Here is an 18,002-nt window from a genome sequence, read left to right as displayed (position 1 = left end):
GAGCCGTAGGTGGTGCCGGTAGAGGACCCATGATTCGGAGCCGAACAGGAGTGTGGGTATGACAACGGCTCTGTATACGCTTATCTTTGTGAGGTTTTTCAGTTGGTTGTTTTTCCAGACTCTTTTGTGTAGTCTTCCAAAGGCGCTATTTGCCTTGGCGAGTCTGTTGTCTATCTCATTGTCGATCCTTGCATCTGATGAAATGGTGCAGCCGAGATAGGTAAACTGGTTGACCGTTTTGAGTTTTGTGTGCCCGATGGAGATGTGGGGGGGCTGGTAATCATGGTGGGGAGCTGGCTGATGGAGGACCTCAGTTTTCTTCAGGCTGACTTCCAGGCCAAACATTTTGGCAGTTTCCGCAAAGCAGGACGTCAAGCGCTGAAGAGCTGGCTCTGAATGGGCAACTAAAGCGGCATCATCTGCAAAGAGTAGTTCACGGACAAGTTTCTCTTGTGTCTTGGTGTGAGCTTGCAGGCGCCTCAGATTGAAGAGACTGCCATCCGTGCGGTACCGGATGTAAACAGCGTCTTCATTGTTGGGGTCTTTCATGGCTTGGTTCAGCATCATGCTGAAGAAGATTGAAAAGAGGGTTGGTGCGAGAACACAGCCTTGCTTCACGCCATTGTTAATGGAGAAGGGTTCAGAGAGCTCATTGCTGTATCTGACCCGACCTTGTTGGTTTTCGTGCAGTTGGATAATCATGTTGAGGAACTTTGGGGGACATCCGATGCGCTCTAGTATTTGCCAAAGCCCTTTCCTGCTCACGGTGTCGAAGGCTTTGGTGAGGTCAACAAAGGTGATGTAGAGTCCTTTGTTTTGTTCTCTGCACTTTTCTTGGAGCTGTCTGAGGGCAAAGACCATGTCAGTAGTTCCTCTGTTTGCGCGAAAGCCGCACTGTGATTCTGGGAGAATATTCTCGGCGACACTAGGTATTATTCTATTTAGTAGAATCCTAGCGAAGATTTTGCCTGCAATGGAGAGCAACGTGATTCCCCTGTAGTTTGAGCAGTCTGATTTCTCGCCTTTGTTTTTGTACAGGGTGATGATGGTGGCATCACGAAGATCCTGAGGCAGTTTACCTTGGTCCCAACAAAGCTTGAAAAACTCATGCAGTTTGGCATGCAGAGTTTTGCCGCCAGCCTTCCAGACTTCTGGGGGGATTCCATCCATACCTGCTGCTTTGCCACTTTTCAGTTGTTCGATTGCCTTATATGTCTCATCCAGGGTGGGAACCTCATCCAGCTCTAGCCTTAGGGGCTGTTGAGGGAGCTGTTGATACGCATGGTTTCATAACTCCAAAGTAAATGGGCCAATGACAATTTTTCTCAAACAAAATATTTCAGTAACAATTGGGTCCAGAGCAGTAATTCTCATCCTTCCCTTCCCACTCACATCCCACCTTAAGCAATCCCTTAAGAATCACAGAGCACCAATGGCATAGGGATTACTTAAAGTGGGATGTGAGTGGAAAGAAAAAGGTTGAGAACCATTGATTTACAGACTCCTATGTCTTCTTTGGTTCCTGCCAGTTCAAATCATTTTTTTTTACTGTTCCATTTTGAACATGCCTTTTAAGTCTCTTATTGGTCAATCTTGCCTTCAGAACACAATCATTTTCTTGGGTCTAGCAAACTGAAGTCCTTCATTCTTTGTACTTTTCTAAGAATTCTTCATCTTCTGAAAGATCTTGGCCAAAGGTGGAGAGCATGTTTTAACTTTTATGAGAGCTGAATAGAGAAAAAGCCTTTCCATTGTGGATGGCCGGAGGCACAGTGCATGAATAAAGGCAGATTCTCCACAAAGTAGATGGTCTCTGGTCAAGACCTGTGGGGACAGTAAACAGTTCACGAGGCACTGAGATCCCCCAACGGTGCCATCTTTCCGCAGCTGCTCTGCCGGCACAGTGATACAAGCAGGGCCGGTTCACCACGAGAGATATGCGCCACCACACAACCCACCCACCCCCAGAACCAGCACGCATCTCGCTGCTTGGGCGGCCAACCCCGCTCTTTAGGTCAGGTCATCAGTACTGGCTGGCTAAGGTCTAAGTGTGCCGCCTTGAGTCTATCGTCCATGATTATCTCCCCCCTGCCCCCAATGTCCAAAGTGAATGTTTTGCCTGAGCGTTTCAGGACTTTGTAGGGGCCATCATAGGGGGCGCTGCAGGGGCGTGGGTTTCACTGGACGAAAACGAAGTCTGTCATGGCCAGCTCTTTGGGGGTGCAAGACGGGTGGCTGCCGTGGTGGGTCGGTGGTGGGGGCATGAGTGAGGTGAGCTTGTCGCGCAAGTCTGCCAGTGGGGTCCGATTCTCAGTCGCGGAACCAGTGCTTGGGCTGAAGAACTTCCCGGGTAGCGACAACGGTGCACTGTTGACCAGCTCTGTGGACGAAACCTGTAGGTCTTCCTTTGGGGTCGTTCTGATGCCAAGCAGGACCCAGGGCAATTTTTCCGTCTACTTGGGGCCGGTGAGGCGTGCCAATGAGAGCCGACTTGAGGTACCGGTGGAAGCGCTCTACGAGACTGTTAGTCTGAGCATGGTACGCGGTGGTATGGTGGAGCTTGTTCCCCAGAAGGTTCACCAGCTGTAAACTGGGAGCCCCTGTCACTCGTCATGTGTGGCAGAACGCCGAACCTGGCGATCTAGTGGGGGAGCAGAGTTCCGGCACAGGACTCGGCGGAAGTGTCTTTTTGCGGGATGGCTTCTGGCAACGGCCTGTATTTCCTCATCCTCTTTCTGTGCCTACGCTAGCTGGGTGTAGTCCAGGCCGGGGGACAGGTTGTGGATGGTGGGCCGCGAGAGCATGTCTACAAATGACATTGCACTTACCTGCTCTGTGTCAGATGTTGGTGGTGAATTCAGAGACGCAAGACAAATGTTGCTGTTTGCGCGCTGACCAGTGGTCTTTGCCAATGGCGAGGACTTGGGTGAGAGGTTTGTGGTCGGTGAACACTGTGAATGGCCTGCCCTCCAGGATATACTGGAAGAGCCTGATGGAAAGGTACAGGGCCAGAAGCTCCCTGTCGAAGGTGCTGTACTTAAGTTCAGGAGGGCGTAGGTACTTGCTAAAGAACACAAGTGGACGCCACTGGCCATTCACCAATTGTTCTAGGACGCCCCCAATGGCCGTGGCTGAAGCGTCCACTGAGAGTGCAATGTGGGTGTCGGGCTGAGGGTGGACCAGTAGGGTGGCACTCGCCAGGGTGGCCTTAGTCGCGATGAAGGCTGTTTCAGCCTCTTCCGTCCATTCCAGAGACTTACTTTTGGCGGCGATCAGTGGTCAATTTCATCCCGGTGAATTCTTGTAGACTTTTGAGGGTGTCGGGCTTTGGGAACTGGGGTACAGCTGTGACCTTTTCAGGTGATGGGGCGGCCCCGTCCGGTATGGCCCAGGAACTGCAGGGACTCCTTGTCGAACTGGCATTTGGTCATGTTGACAGTGAGGTCGAACTCTGCTAGACAAGAGAGTAGTGTGGGGAGGTGGACCTTGTATTCACCGTGGTCCTGACTGGCAATGAGAATGTCATCGAGATAGATAAACACAAAATCCAGGTCTCTTCCCACTGCGTTCATTAGCCACTGAAATGTCTGGGCCATGTTTTTAAGGCCAAAGGGCATCCATAGAAACTCAAATAGACCAAAGGGGGTTGATGATGGCGGTTTTGCCAAAATCGTCGGTTGGACCAGAATTTGGTGGTAACCGTGTACCAGGTTGATCTTCGAGAAAACTCAGGTGCCATGCAAGTTGGCTCTAAAGTCTTGTATATGTGGGATGGGGTATCAGTCCTTTGAGATGACGGTAGTTTCCCCAGCTCCTGTAGTTGGGAGAACTCCTCCTTTGCCAGTTGTAGCTTCTCTGGGGGAAACCGTCTGGCTTTGGCGTGGGGGGGGCCCTGGATTGAGATGTGGTGACGGATGCCGTGCTGGGGCCTGGCAGAAGTGAACTGAGGCTGCAGGATGGTGGGGAATTCATTGAGTATACTCGTCCTTGGGGGCTCTAATGGAAGCTATTCCCAGGTCGCACGCGTTTGTGGAATCAAGGCGGATGGTTTGAAACATGCGGGCATGCACCAACTGCTTGCCTTTAACGTCTACAAACAGGCAGTGCACCCAGAGGAAGTCAGCTCCAAACAGCGCTGTGCCCACCGTGGCTAGTACGAACTTCCAGCGAAACCTGTCCTTGCCAATCTGGATCTGGGCACTCCTTGTGCTGAAAGTCTTGATCGTGGATCCGTTGGCTGCCCGTAGCATGGGGCTTCATGCTCGGGTGTGGGTCTTGAGGGCAGTCGGGGGAAGCACATTCAGATCTGCTTTGGTGTCCACCAGGAAACGTCGCCCACTATCTGTTACATGCAGGAGGCTGTTAGTGTGGCCAGCCATCGCAGCCATCAAGGGCGGCTGGCTGGGTCGTTTCCCTGAAACAAACAGGGTTGCCTGCACTTGCGGGCTTGTGCCCCCCAGCATTAATAGTAGAAGCACCAGGTGGTGTGTAGCTCTTCTGGTTTGTGCTGGGGGGGCGCCTGCGGCCGGCTGGGTCCAGGGCGGGTGACCTGACTGAGGGCGGCCTCGTTTTCTCATTTCGTCCGCCAGAGCACGTCTGCGTGGGCTGCGACTCTGCATGGATCTGAGAAATCCTCATCTGCCAGCAGGAGTTGGATGTCTTCAGGCATCTGCTTGAGGAAAGCCTGCACAAACATCAGGCAGGGTTTATGGCCCTCTGTCAATGCGAGCATCTCGTCCATGAGGGCAGATAGGGTTCTGTCGCCCAGACTGTCCAGGTGTAGGAGCCTGGTGGCGCGCTGCTGACGGGAGAGGCCGAAGGTGCCAAGGAGGAGGCTTTTGAGGGCGAGGTATTTACCTTCCTCCTGTGGGTTGAGGATCAGGTCATCCACCCTGGCAGCAGTTTCTTGGTCAAGGGCGCTCACAACATGGTAAAATATCGTGGCGTCTGAACTGATTTGTCTGAGGTGAATCTGCGCTCACGCCTGTCCAAACCAAGTGTGTGGGCGATGCGTCCAGGGGCGGGAGGGGGGGGAAGAGTTTCACCGCGACCGCATTGACTGTTGCTGAATCCATGTCGGGAGGCCAGAAAAACGCCTGAACTCACTGGGGTCACCAATGTAGTGGCAGCTACTAATTCTGAAACTGAGGGGGTTGAACTGATTTATTCAAACTTCATGCACGCCCTGTAAAGGCGGCGTGAGCTCCACCCCGCGCTGGCGGTGATGTCATCACGTTCACTGAGGCACACTCTTTGGCCTAAGCCACAAGGCACTGAGATCCCCTGATGGCGCCATCTTCCCGCGGTTGCCCTGCCGGTGCAGTAATATAAGTGGGGCCGGTTCACCATGAGAGCCACCACGTTTGTAAATATAATTGTCATCGAGATCGCCTATTTTATAGAATAAAATGTTTCTTTACTTTGGCAAGAGAGCAGCTGAATATTTTTTTTTTTCTTTGGCTTGGCTTCGCGGACGAAGATTTATGGAGGGGGTAAAAGTCCACATCAGCTGCAGGCTCGTTTGTGGCTGACAAGTCCGATGCGGGACAGGCAGACACGGCTGCAGGGGAAAATTGGTTGGTTGGGGTTGGGTTTTTCCTCCTTTGCCTTTTGTCAGTGAGGTGGGCTCTGCGGTCTTCTTCAAAGGAGGTTGCTGCCCGCCGAACTGTGAGGCGCCAAGATGCACGGTTTGAGGCGAGATCAGCCCACTGGCAGTGGTCAATGGGGCAGGCACCAAGAGATTTCTTTAGGCAGTCCTTGTACCTCTTCTTTGGTGCACCTCTGTCTCGGTGGCCAGTGGAGAGCTCGCCATATAACACGATCTTGGGAAGGCGATGGTCCTCCATTCTGGAGACGTGACCCATCCAGCGCAGCTGGATCTTCAGCAGCGTGGACTCGATGCTGTCGATCTCTGTACAATTTGATTAATAGTGGGCTGGCTCAAAAAGGCAATGCCTGGGGTTAAAGTGCAAAGCTGCTCCCTGCTACACTTGATTTATTGCTGCCTGCTCAAAAGCAAAATATTAAAGAAAAGGGCAGAATTTGCCTAACGTTAGTGAATTAAACTTGTAAGTTAAGGGTGCTGTGGCAATGTTCAATTCATATTAACAATTTATACCATTGTTTTGTGACAAGTATAGTGTTTTACCTTCCTCTCCCAACTCCCTTCTCTCCCTCATCCCCCACTCGTACCCCTCTCCCATCCTCACCACCTCTCTGCCCCCTCACCTCTCCCCCACCCAACTCCCCTTCCCTTTCTCCCCCACTCACAGCAGGAAAGTCCAGCAGGAATTTCCCCCTCCCCCACAACCTGCTTGGCAGACTCCCCCAGGAAGAGGACTCGGACTCAGAGCACACAAGACGGTAGGCCTGGCCCCAGAAAATTTGCTGGAAGTACGGCGCACCCACCTGGAGTGCACCCAGAGCCCAACCGAGCAGTGCAGAGCCTCGGCTGCCTGGTGTCAGCACGTCGGCACTGGGCGACCTGCCCAGCTGTTTACCCACCACCGGCCACATTCCCAGCACTCCGCACAAGTTGGATGAAATATCGACTTGGCATGGGCTGCGATCCACGCAAATAACACGGGCTGGCACTGAACTCCACATCCAACAGCCCTATGCCCAGAATGTGCTGCACCTTCGATGGGCCAGTGGGCCTGTGTTACCAAATAAATACTCTGGTCAGTTCGATTATGAAATTAATCAGTCAACACTAATTTATATTACCACTCCCAGCCAGCAACTCAGAGCAAGATTCATCGCCGACTGCAGATTCCGCCATGAAAAGAAAAGAATATGTATTGGGGTGAGAAATAACCTCAAAAAAGTCTACCAGTTCGTTTGGCTGCAAAACATGAAGCGCAAACTTACTTTTAAGCATGACTTCCCTGAGAATGACAATTCCTGAAAATGTAAATAGCTTTAAATAACATAGTAGAAACACAATGCTGGAGAAACTCAGCGGGAAATGTGCACATGCTTTTACCCAATATTTTAAGTACGATCGTTTTGTTGGTCAGGTCGCCATACAGTGGCTCAGTGATTAAAAACTTGGCCATGACAAACAGATAGACAACGAGCATAGTATATGGGCAGCAAGAAGCATCTTGGGAAAAGTCAAGTTCTCGTAGTGACATTGTCGCATATCTTAATTATACAAAAGCAGTTTTAAATGCCCGAGTCACTGAGGGTTTTCAGACAGATTTTGGGACGAACTGGTTGATGGTGGCTGTTCATACAGTCACGTGAGGGTAGATGACACAGGATACAGCAGTCTTCTAACAAGTGTGGGTTGTCAATTAAAGAATAGATGCAGCAATGGTCTGCGCAAAGAAGAACTGGGGCAGGTACATGAATAATGACATATATCTAAAATTTAAATTAAATTAAATGTAGACATACAGCGTGGTAGCAGTCCCGTGCCCCCCATTGGATCCAATTATCCTACAATCCCTGAACATTTTGAAAGGTGGGAGTAAAGGATTGCAGTAAGTTTTAACAGGGGGGGAGGGGCGCAATTTCAGTGCCTGCCATGGGCGCTCTTTTCCCTAGATACTAAATCCTCCCCTCCCCACCACCCCCAACCCCAGCAGGTAATTTTAGTCCAACCTGAGCAACATATATAACTAATGGTTCATTTGCACACAGTAACGATTCTCTGTCTTCCTTACGGTGGACAAAGTTAAAGAATTTCATGTATGTTACATTCTAAATGTAGTATGTGACAATAATGGAACCTTTACCTTTACCAAGTGGACTTCTATCCTGTTACAGATATCTATAATACAATGGTTGTGCACCACTTGGAAAAAGTATGACAGAAAATTGTTTAAAAAAACAGCCATTTTCTCGGGGAAATTAAATGGCTAATATAAGGTCAACTGCAAAAAGCTCAGTCATATTCATTCCATGAGAGTGCTCTAGAATTTCATCCCTGTCCTTTTCTTTGTTAAAGCAGTCACACATTATGGGTACTGTGCTTTCATTTACTTCCTAAGATCTGCGAGCATTTAGGCTACACATGACAGAGAGGCAGATTACTATAAATGTGGTTGTTAGCAGGAGGCACGTGTTCCTCCTTAGAGCAGGCTCCCTCTCCCTGTACGCTTTTAATGTCTCGTCTTCTGTGGAGGCAGTTAAAAGCTGCCATTTCAACGAGCTGAATAAATAGTTGTGTAGCAATTGCAAGTGGGCAGCAAGGTTCCACGAAATGACAACAACCAGGTAATTTGTTACACTGACATTGCTTGAGGGATAAATGCTGGGAGAACTATACACTTTTCCTCAGATATAACATGTCCATGTGAAAGGACAAAGGGGTGATTGATTTAAAGTCTCATCTGAAAGATACCAGCAAATGCAACACTCTTAATACTGCACTGAAATGCCGAGATTACACAGCTGGTTTCGTGGGATGGGTCAACCAGTAGAAGTGAAATTCAAGGGACAGAGTCTAGATAGGGTACTAACAGACAGCTCTAGGATTGGAACAAAGAGCATTGGGTAAAATATACAAGTGTAATGGCATTTTTTTTAAAGAAAATGGAGCAACTGTTACTTTCTCTTGAAGCATTGGTTGATATTCTTGATCCAATTTCTTGGGCTGTTTTGCCCTCTATTTTTATGCCTTACCTGTTTGCATATACCTGCATTAATTTCATTTAGTTAAAAAACAGAATGTTAGCTCAATAAAATTTGTAAGTTGACACTCATGTTAGATTTACTGGTAGATCAGAAGCAAAAAAATAGCTTGCAGCCTGTTGAAACTCCGAAATGAACCAGAATAGTTGGAATACTCAGCTGGTCAAGCAGCATCCATGGAGAGAGAAGCAGCGCAAATGTTTCAGGTTAGCGGCCTTGCAGGATTAATTCTGATGCCATAGAGTCTGTATATTTTCAAAAGAATCTGGATATGCACTGGAGCAAACGTGAACTGCAGGGCTTTGGGGAGAAATGGGGCCACTTGATGGCCCAAAAGGCATCCTACCATGCCATAAAGATTCAATAAATCCAGGATTCTTCTGGTTTAAAAAAAAGATAATGCCAGAAATACTTGGGTCCGAATTGCAGAAAAGGAAACGGTGTTTATGTTTCAGGTTGATTACTGACCTTCCTAATGAATTTTTATCAATCAGATCCATCAATTTGGTTTCTCTCTCCATAGATTCTGCCACTGAGTGCTTCTAATATTTTCAGTTTTTATTTTAGATTTCTAGCGTCTTCAGTAGGTGTTTCACTTTGGATCTGCTCCTCCGAACCTACAAATATTGCTTTGCTGGCATACAATTTGTTCATAAAATCAGGTGATGCAACCATTAAGGAGCAAGCAAGACAAAATAAAATGGAGACAAATAATCTCAGGATAAGGCCAATCATCTAGGCTAGCAAATTAAATCAAGAAGAATGTAAACAAAATTGTTTAAAGAGGAAGTGCAATTACTGTACATTCAACTGACATCAGCAATTCTATATCTAATTTGGAAGACACCATTCTGAAGGAGAAACTGTATTACTGTGCTCTTGCAGTTTGTGTTAAATTCAGTTCAAGCTATTGTTCCAGTTTCTATGGTGAAGATCATTTTCTCTCAGCAGGAGAAAGTATTGCCAATTGCTGGCAAATGTCCATTGTAGATCCAAGCCACATAAACTGGGAAGCTGCCAGTTTCAATCTCTGTGGAGTAAATTAATTCCAACGACATTGTCACAGGCCATATAATATGTGATGCATCTTTCATTATTACTGCTTTTCCCATTCCTCTCATCCTTTTTTTTTAATTTTGGTTTTGATTTCTTCATTTCCATTTTATTCCATTCTGCTCATGGTCAGAAGTAATCGATATAAAATCTGCAGGATTATAGTTGGTAACAAAACTTGTAGACCTTTGAAGAATGCTTGGTGGTGATCGAGGCATGAGCTTCAAAGAGAGGTAAACAAATATCCAAACCTATTTAAAAACAGCAACTGCACAATTAACTTTTGTTTTTATTGTAGCTAATGACGTAGAATTATTATGGGAAAGTTAACAATTAGCTTAAAGTATCCTTCTCTATTGATAATCATTTAGATTAGGAATGAATTTTGAACCTTCATCAAGTTGCATTGATTTGTTGATCTGGCTCCCAGTAGAAGTCATTAGGATTACCAACAGAGTGACTCCAATCATTTGCACCAGTTGGCCTGGAGTTTTAACTCAAGGGACTGTCACCAACTAACTAGTGTTGGAGGGCAATCTGCATTTGTGTACAGACTCCTGTCTGTTCCAGAGAGATATAATGTGTTGACAATTATAATGGCTGAGCTAAGATTGCACCACAGGACTTTTGTCCCCCAAAGGGAAAACAGAGTGGCAGCTCCCTATCCCAACCAACACATTATTTTAATCCCTCCTATGCTCAATGCTAATCAACAGTTAAAGAATAGTTGAAATTCAAATCTCCCAAGAAATGAAAATAATTAGACGCTGCAAGTATCAGAACATTACAACACAGAAAACAGGCCTTTTGGCCCTTCTAGTCTGTGCCGAACTATTATTCGGCCTAGTCCAACAGACCTGCACCCAGTCCATAGCTCTCTATATCCTTCCCATCCATGTACCTGTCAAATGTTGTTAAATGTGAAAATTGAGCCTGCATTCGCCATTTCAGCTGACAGTTCATTCCACACTCCCAGAGCTCTCTGTGTGAAAAAGTTCCCCTTTTCACCCTTAACCCACATCCTCTGGTCTGTATCTCACCTACTCTCAGTGGAAGAAGCCGACCTATATTTACTCTGTCTGTCCCCTCATAATTTTAAATACCTCCATCAAATCTCCCCTTATTCTTCTATGTTCCAGGGAATAAAATCGTAACCTGTATAACTTTTACCTGTAACACTGTTCGTGAAGGTCCCAGCAGCATCCTAGCATTCTCCGCACTCTTTAAATCTTATTGATAGCTTTCCTGTAGATGGGTGACCAAAACTGCACACAATGCTCCAAATTTGGCCTCCTTGCATTGACATAGCTGCACCTGAGATCATTTCCAACAGGTACAACCCTTGCACTATTAGGGTTCCTTCAACCGAACTACATTTCCCCCCCCTTATCTTTTTAAATATTTTGTTCACATGTTTCACAAAACATTTTTAAACCACAAGTTTTACCTGAATCACTGTGGATTGACCAAGAGCTTGGAAATGGGATTAGTCCAAGGCCCATTTTTTTTTACATATTCACTGCCATTTATGCCAAATGCCTTCTTTACCACCCTATCTCCTATGTTGCCACTTTCAAGGAGCCATGGACACACCCAAAGATCCCCCTGTACACTAACGTTCCTGATGGGTCCTGCTGTTTATTGTGTACTTTCCTCTTGTACTTGACCTCAAAATACAACACCTCAGATTTGTCCTGTTGAAACTGTATCTAACATTTCTCTGTCTATATTTCCATGAGGTCTATATATACCTTCCTGACTACCTTTTTTTTATTTCCACCACCCCTCCTGGCAACAAGTTCCAGAACATAACTTGTTCTGGTCCAGGCCAAGATCAGTCTTGGCAGCTCTCGGGTCTTTCCAATCCATCTGTAACAGCTTGCTGCAACCCAGAACTAGTGGTAGCTGAGAGCCAGTGGTCCAGGAATGGACAACTCACAGGCTATAACAAAAATGTCAAAGAAAGGTTGTGCAAGTGTCGCCAAGACACAAAAGGCCTGCAAGCCACATCACACATACTCATGTCACCTGGCAAGTTGTGGTGCTTCAACTGAAAACACTGAGGGTACGTCCAATTTCTATCAGATGAAATTTGACAAAAACTCTATTCAGGACACAAGTATTCTCGTGGTCTTTCACAAGTGAAAGAGTCCAACAGATTTTAAAAATGGGACTATTTCAAAAATAATTTCAATCCTAAAATATTTGTAGAATTGGGGAAGACCAGCACAAATATTCCAATACAATACAATGAAATAATTGTGGGTCTCAGGCAGTACGACTACAAATTATTATCTACTTTAATCTTTATTTTAATGTTACTTTTGCATGGTCACAATGGAAGTCTAAATCACGGCAGTCATGGCCCAGTTATAAAAAATATTTAGGGTAATAAAAATGTACAGAAATATGAATTACCTACAACAGACACCAAATGAAAGACTGTACTCTTCCAATAAGCACAAGAACACTAAACATTTCTTTATGCCGGTGCGATTTGAGTGAAGTATGTTAGCAAAAGCATGTTAGCAACTCCAAATCATTGGTCCATCCTAAAAATGTCCTGGATGAATATGGTGGGGGGAGGGGGGAAGGGAATGAATGGGGAGGCAGGAGAAGGGAGGGTTGGTGGCAGAGAGGGGGGTGGAGAAAGGGAAGGGCAAAGAAGAGGGGGCAGAGAAAGGGGGCGGGGAAGAGGGGGAAGGAAAGTGGAGGAAACAGGGGAGGGGAAAACGGGGAGGGGAAAACGGGGAGGGAAGATGGGGCGGGGAAGAGGAGGGTGAGACTGAGAAGGGGTAGGAGTGAAGGGGATCGGGGCATGGGGAAGCAGGAGAGGGGGAAAGGTTGATGGTGGGGAAGGGGCTAAAGGGAATGGTAGGGAAGGGGAAGTGGGGATGGGGAGAGAGGATTGAGGTGAGGGGGCAGGGGAAAGAGGGAAGAGGGGATTGAGATGAACTCATGGAGGAAATTGGGCTTTGCAAAATGGACATTGCAAATTTCTAACTCCCATACAGATAAATTAAATGTCACCTCTTTATTAATTCATGCATATGCATTTTCTTACCAGAGTTTTTGCTGACACTCATTTTCCTCTCTGAATCTTTCAGTCTTTCCTGCGTGGATTTGACTGTCTTGGTTTTGTCCAATGCTGTCGAGGAAGGGTTCAAATTTTGCAGGATCGGTTTTTTCGGTAAGATTGGCCTTGCAGCAAGGTTTTCTGTAGATTTTGTTCTCAGATTCCCATCGTCAATTAATGAGGTCCCTTCAGGTGGCTTTTTGACTTCAGTGTTTTCAGCGCTCGGTTGTGATGGACAATCTCCGGACTCCAAAGAGGCCTCTGCACTGGGGCGTTTGGCTACCTCTCTGTTCTCAGTGTGAGGAACATTTTTGTATCTTGAGCAGTAGGAAGTACTGCGGAGTCTAACACCAAATGCACTCCTTCCCTCTTCATCTTTCTTGTGTGCTGCCTCATTCTCCTGTCCCTCTGCTTTTGTTGCAGAGGGCTCATGAAGGGTTACTCCTTCATCCTTTACCTTGCTCTCTTTTCCCAGAAACGAGCTGACTTTCTGAGGGCTGGTTTTAGATGAAACCTCCAAGTCGGATGTGTGAGCACCACAGCATTTAGCACCATTATTCTTGGATCTATTCCATGCTGAGGAAATTGAGAATTTAAAGGAGCCCTGGCTACTTTTCTTAAATGAACTCTGTCGGCTTAGTATTTTCTCTTCTGATATTTTATTGCTGGCTGGCTTGAATACTGAAGTATCCCTATCTTCCGGGCTGCTGCCATGAGCAGCTTCCAAAACAGAAAAATCCTTCAATGTGTTCGAAGCATCAACAGTCTGGGAACACATCTCAGACACCTGAGCCAATGCAATCCTGCTGAACCTTTCATCAATTGTGTCTTCGTGATTTGAGAGTTCTATCGCCATTTGCTCGTTTGAGCAAGCTACAGGTTTGTCTGGTGTTGGTTCCTCTTTGACTTGTTCAGAGCGTGCATGTGGATCTTCTTGCAAAGATTCTCCTTCGCTGCTTTGTGCCCCCTCGGGTGCACTTGAAAATAGTTTGTCAGAGTCTATCAACGATATGTCCGACTGGACCAGAGTCTGCATTGGATATTCAGTTTCATTAACAAAGGCTCTATCAACAGGAATTGCTTGTGCGTCACCTGCTCTGGAATTCACAGGGATTTCCCAAATATTCACATCCTTCTCTTCCTCTGATGGATCAGCAACATCAAGTGAAGAGGAATCATCAGAAATGACAACCATAGACCCTATCTCCACAGAGCCCGATAAAACAGAAACCTGGGTAGCACTCACATCTAGAGGGTCAAGTTCCCTCGGTGTGACATCTGCAATTTCTGATGGAACTATAGGTACAGAGCATGCTTCGAGAGGATCAATGTCATCCAAAATGTCGTGAGATGCAGCACTGTCTTGCTGACTGGAGGCATCGACAAGGGGAGACTCATCGGATCTTTGTTCGATTGTGTTGATGGCTTCTGGCATAATTATGGAAAGTGCCAGAGGTTCTCCCCGAGGGGGAACCACTGTTGGACTTTCTGCTCTTTGATCCAGATTCATTTCAGGAACAGCAAATTCTGCATTGTCCTTGATGATTTCTTGTTCATTTTCCTCCTTCAGTTCAGGCACATGATACATCGACTCACCAACTGCATCAGAAAGTAATCTCTGTAACAACAGTGGGAAGGATTCACACTCATTTTCCAGCCTGTTTTGGTTTTTTTTGGGCAGCAGCCCTTACTTTAAATTAATGATTGGGCCAGATAATTTAAAAAAAAGTCACTTTATTGGTCTGAGTTAATGCAACATCACATTTTTTGCACAAACTGCGACCCATCTTTTTAGATTTATTAACTCTCTTTTCCTTGTGAAATTTAAATTTATTGTTTATCAGTGGATTTCATGCACCTGTATAAATGCAGACAAGAAGAATGTCATTTCATTTAGGTTTATGACAAAAAACTCTCAGCGCATCATCTCATCTCACAGCTGCAGTTTGAAGAACGAGCAAATTGGAAAAGGGCAAGTGATTCGATTCCAGCTGCCCTTCAGATAATCAGATTTATTGTCAAAGTGCATACATGACATCACTACAACCTTGAGAATCTTTCTCTGTGGGTGAGGCAGAATTACCCCCTTATTGGTAGCGCAAAAAGAAAACGGACTCAATATACGCGTGCAGACAAATATAGGAATGTAAACAAACTGACTGTGCATGCAGAGAGGGAAAAAAATCAAAAAAGAATCCTTAAATGAACCCCTGATTAAGTTTGTTGTTGTGGAGCCTGATGATGGAGGGGTAGCAGCTGTTCCTAAACCTGGTGGTTTGAGTTTTGTGGCACCTGTACCTCTTTTCTGATGGTAGCAGCGAGAACAGAGCGTGTGCTAGGTGGCATGGATCCCTGATGATCGTTGCTGCTCTCTGATGGTAGATGTTCTCGATGGTGGGGCTGTGATGTCCTGGGCTGTGTCCACTACCTTTTGTAGAGCTCAAGGGTACTTGTGCCCCCATACCAGATCATGATGCAGCTGAAATATGCATTCCCTACCCCACTGATATACAGCGGCTGCAGTGCACACCAACTACAAATTGCACTGCAATTACTTACACAAGCTTCATCCAAAGCATATACCAAACCCTCAATCTCCACCCCCGTCAGCTGGCCCAAAGGAACACTACTGTCTGCAGGTTCCTTCCAACTCACACCTCACCCTGCTAGGAAATGCATCATTGGGCCTTCATGGTAACTGACCCTCAAATCCTGGAGCCCCTGTCCCCAACAGTAGTGTGACAGTGCCCACAGCAGGCTTACCACAGACCCTCATTCGGAAATTTAGTAGCGCCTGGATCATGAAGAGTAATTTTAAAATGCCTAGTTTTGAGCTTCCTCAATAAAAATGACACAAGAAATATTTTCTCCTTCAAATTTCTTCTAAGCCCCCTGTCTGTTAATGGTACAAGAAGATCAATAATGGGGAGATGACCAATTGCCATGTATTTCAATTTAGTCTTCAATTTGTCCCTTGGTAATATTTGGGATGTTCTTTTATGGAAAGGGCTGGAAAGGGCTAGGGTGGCCATTCTGAAGGAGGACATGGTCATAGTTGCCATGTATTACCCTGCTGTGTGTTGGCATTTGTTGCTTTTGTAATACCAATGGTATGGTAATATATGGTGACCATGTCCTCCTTTGGAATGGCCATCCTAGAAAGGGTGCGGTTAGCCTGAGAAAAGATCCAGTTGAAACCCAATTAAAATAAAATCTGGGACTTTAGGTTATAGTTTCAAAGACATGAAAAGTAGTAAGGATGGTCTCATCTTGTGTGTGGTTTGAAAGGGCAAGGATTTAGAAGAATGACCTGAACAAATAGAGTAGTGAAAAGCAATATTTCCACACAGACCATTATTAAAGTGGCTTCAAAATTTGTTTGTCATTATTCAGCGTTCAAACGGTCTGGCAATCCCCGTTGTGTGTGAAATGGGATAGTTCCAGTTTCAAATCAGTGTTATTGTGCTTTCAGTAAAGCCTCATATTAGGGTTTGAACTTTCCACATCAGAAGGATTTTTCACGCACCTCTGACCTCTGGAAATAAATCTTAATCTGAGCACTCTTTCAAGGAACAAATGCATGTCACCACATTATCACGGCTACATGGCCTTCCTGGGATGATGACTGGGGGTGCGGGGGTGGGGTATGCAGGGGAGAGTGGAATCTGTGCAGGTTTCTGAAGAACATTGCATGCAGGAGGGATCTTTTATTGTGCAGGGTTTCCAGTGCCAGGGTGTGCCTGAATTTTGAGAGGCCTGGCTACAAACTAATGCTTTTTCCAGATGTGAATGCCCAAGGTGCATTTATCATAATTAAGGTATCTCTGGGCTCCTGTAATACAGCAGAGAGCACTGTCCGTTCTCAACATGATGAACGTGGACCCATTCCTCTTGGCAGAATTTCTTCAGGCAAACCGGGGCACCAAATTTTAAAAAAAATTTAGACATACAGCATGGTAACAGGCCCTATCAGCCCACAAATCTGTGCCACCAAATTACAACCCCAGTATGTTTTTGGATGGTGGGAGGAATAGAAGCACCTGGGGAAATCCCATGCAAACATACCATGGGGAGAACAAATTCCTGACAGACTGCACCAGATTCAAACCCATCACTGGTGCTGCAATAGAGTTGTGCTCAACTCTACGCTAACCAAGCCACCCTATTTTGAAGGAAAGTCTGGTGAAACTACCTCAGGATGTGGTGAATGAGATCCTAGTTTGATGATCTGTTCGTAGATAATTGGTGGAACGTGATACAGAACTCTCCCTGTGTCTGCAGGAGAAATGTGCCCGGTTTTTAAATAATGCTTGGCATTCTGCGCTACTCAGTGGGTGAGCAGCACTAGATATGATTCTGAACTATGAAATTATGGATAAGAAAGCTGACAAACGAGCAACAATTTTACATCCATTTTTTAAGTTCGTAAATTCAAAAAAAAGAGCCGCTTGAAAAAGTCTGAAACAAAAATAACATTTCAGCAGACCAGATAACATCTGTCATAACAGAGAGTTAATATTTCACATTGGTTTTGATGAGGGTCTTCAACCTGAAACGCCAATTCTACTTTCAGATTTATTGTCAGAGTACAGACATAGCATCACATACAACCCTGAGATTCGTTTCCTGTGGACGAGACAGAATTACCACTAATCGATTGTGCAACAAAATTGCACTCGTGAAGATACATATACATCAAATAAATAAATGTAAACAAACTGACTGTGCAATACCAAGAGAGATTTTTTAAAAATCTGTTTCTCTTTCCCCAGCTACCAACTGGCCTGCTAAGAGTTTCCATCAGCTTCTGGGATGCAGAGATTACATGGCCGAAACCTCACCAGAAATGAAGTTTGGCCATGACACAGCTCTTTATGTTATTGGTGCGGGGGGTGGGGGGGCAGGGAAATGCCTGCACAGCAGCACTAGGGTGTACAAAGTGGTTGCACAAGAAATTCCATGCCTTATATAACGGTCACAAATTTATCAAAAATGGATGTAAATCTGGTGTTCATGTTTGTCAGTGTTCTTATCCACATTACATCTCCATGTGGCAACTGGGCTCGAGACTCATTTTATTTTTGAAAGAAACCAAAACTGTAAAGGAAGGAGTAGTTCCAAGGTTAATGGGATTAATTAGTTACAGTTAAGGAACAAACTGAAGTGCCGATCAATAAGTAAAAAGTTTTCTATCCTCGCATTTCTATATTGCCATCAGAAAGAGTAAATTAGA

At 45.7% G+C, this 18,002-nt stretch overlaps 1 protein-coding gene across 7 annotated transcripts in view; it reads right to left on the bottom strand.

The window, feature by feature from the left end:
- The window catches only part of LOC138739553 (CRACD-like protein), a 138,604-nt gene that overhangs the window by 19,164 nt on the left and 101,438 nt on the right, over positions 1-18,002 (bottom strand). For 5 of the 7 annotated variants that reach the window (XM_069891853.1, XM_069891856.1, XM_069891854.1 and 2 more), the window contains one exon: positions 12,758-14,387. In XM_069891853.1, coding sequence (XP_069747954.1) covers positions 12,758-14,387 — 1,630 coding nt within the window. Of the gene's footprint in view, positions 1-8,726; positions 9,945-12,757; positions 14,388-18,002 lie in introns of those variants that run through there. The other 2 variants (XM_069891859.1, XM_069891860.1) reach the window with 2 other exon arrangements.

This window comes from Narcine bancroftii, chromosome 7 (genome assembly GCF_036971445.1).
Source record: "Narcine bancroftii isolate sNarBan1 chromosome 7, sNarBan1.hap1, whole genome shotgun sequence".
NCBI lineage: Eukaryota > Metazoa > Chordata > Chondrichthyes > Torpediniformes > Narcinidae > Narcine > Narcine bancroftii.
Note: the sequence above shows the minus strand (reverse complement) of the source record. Positions and strands in the feature narration are given on the sequence as shown.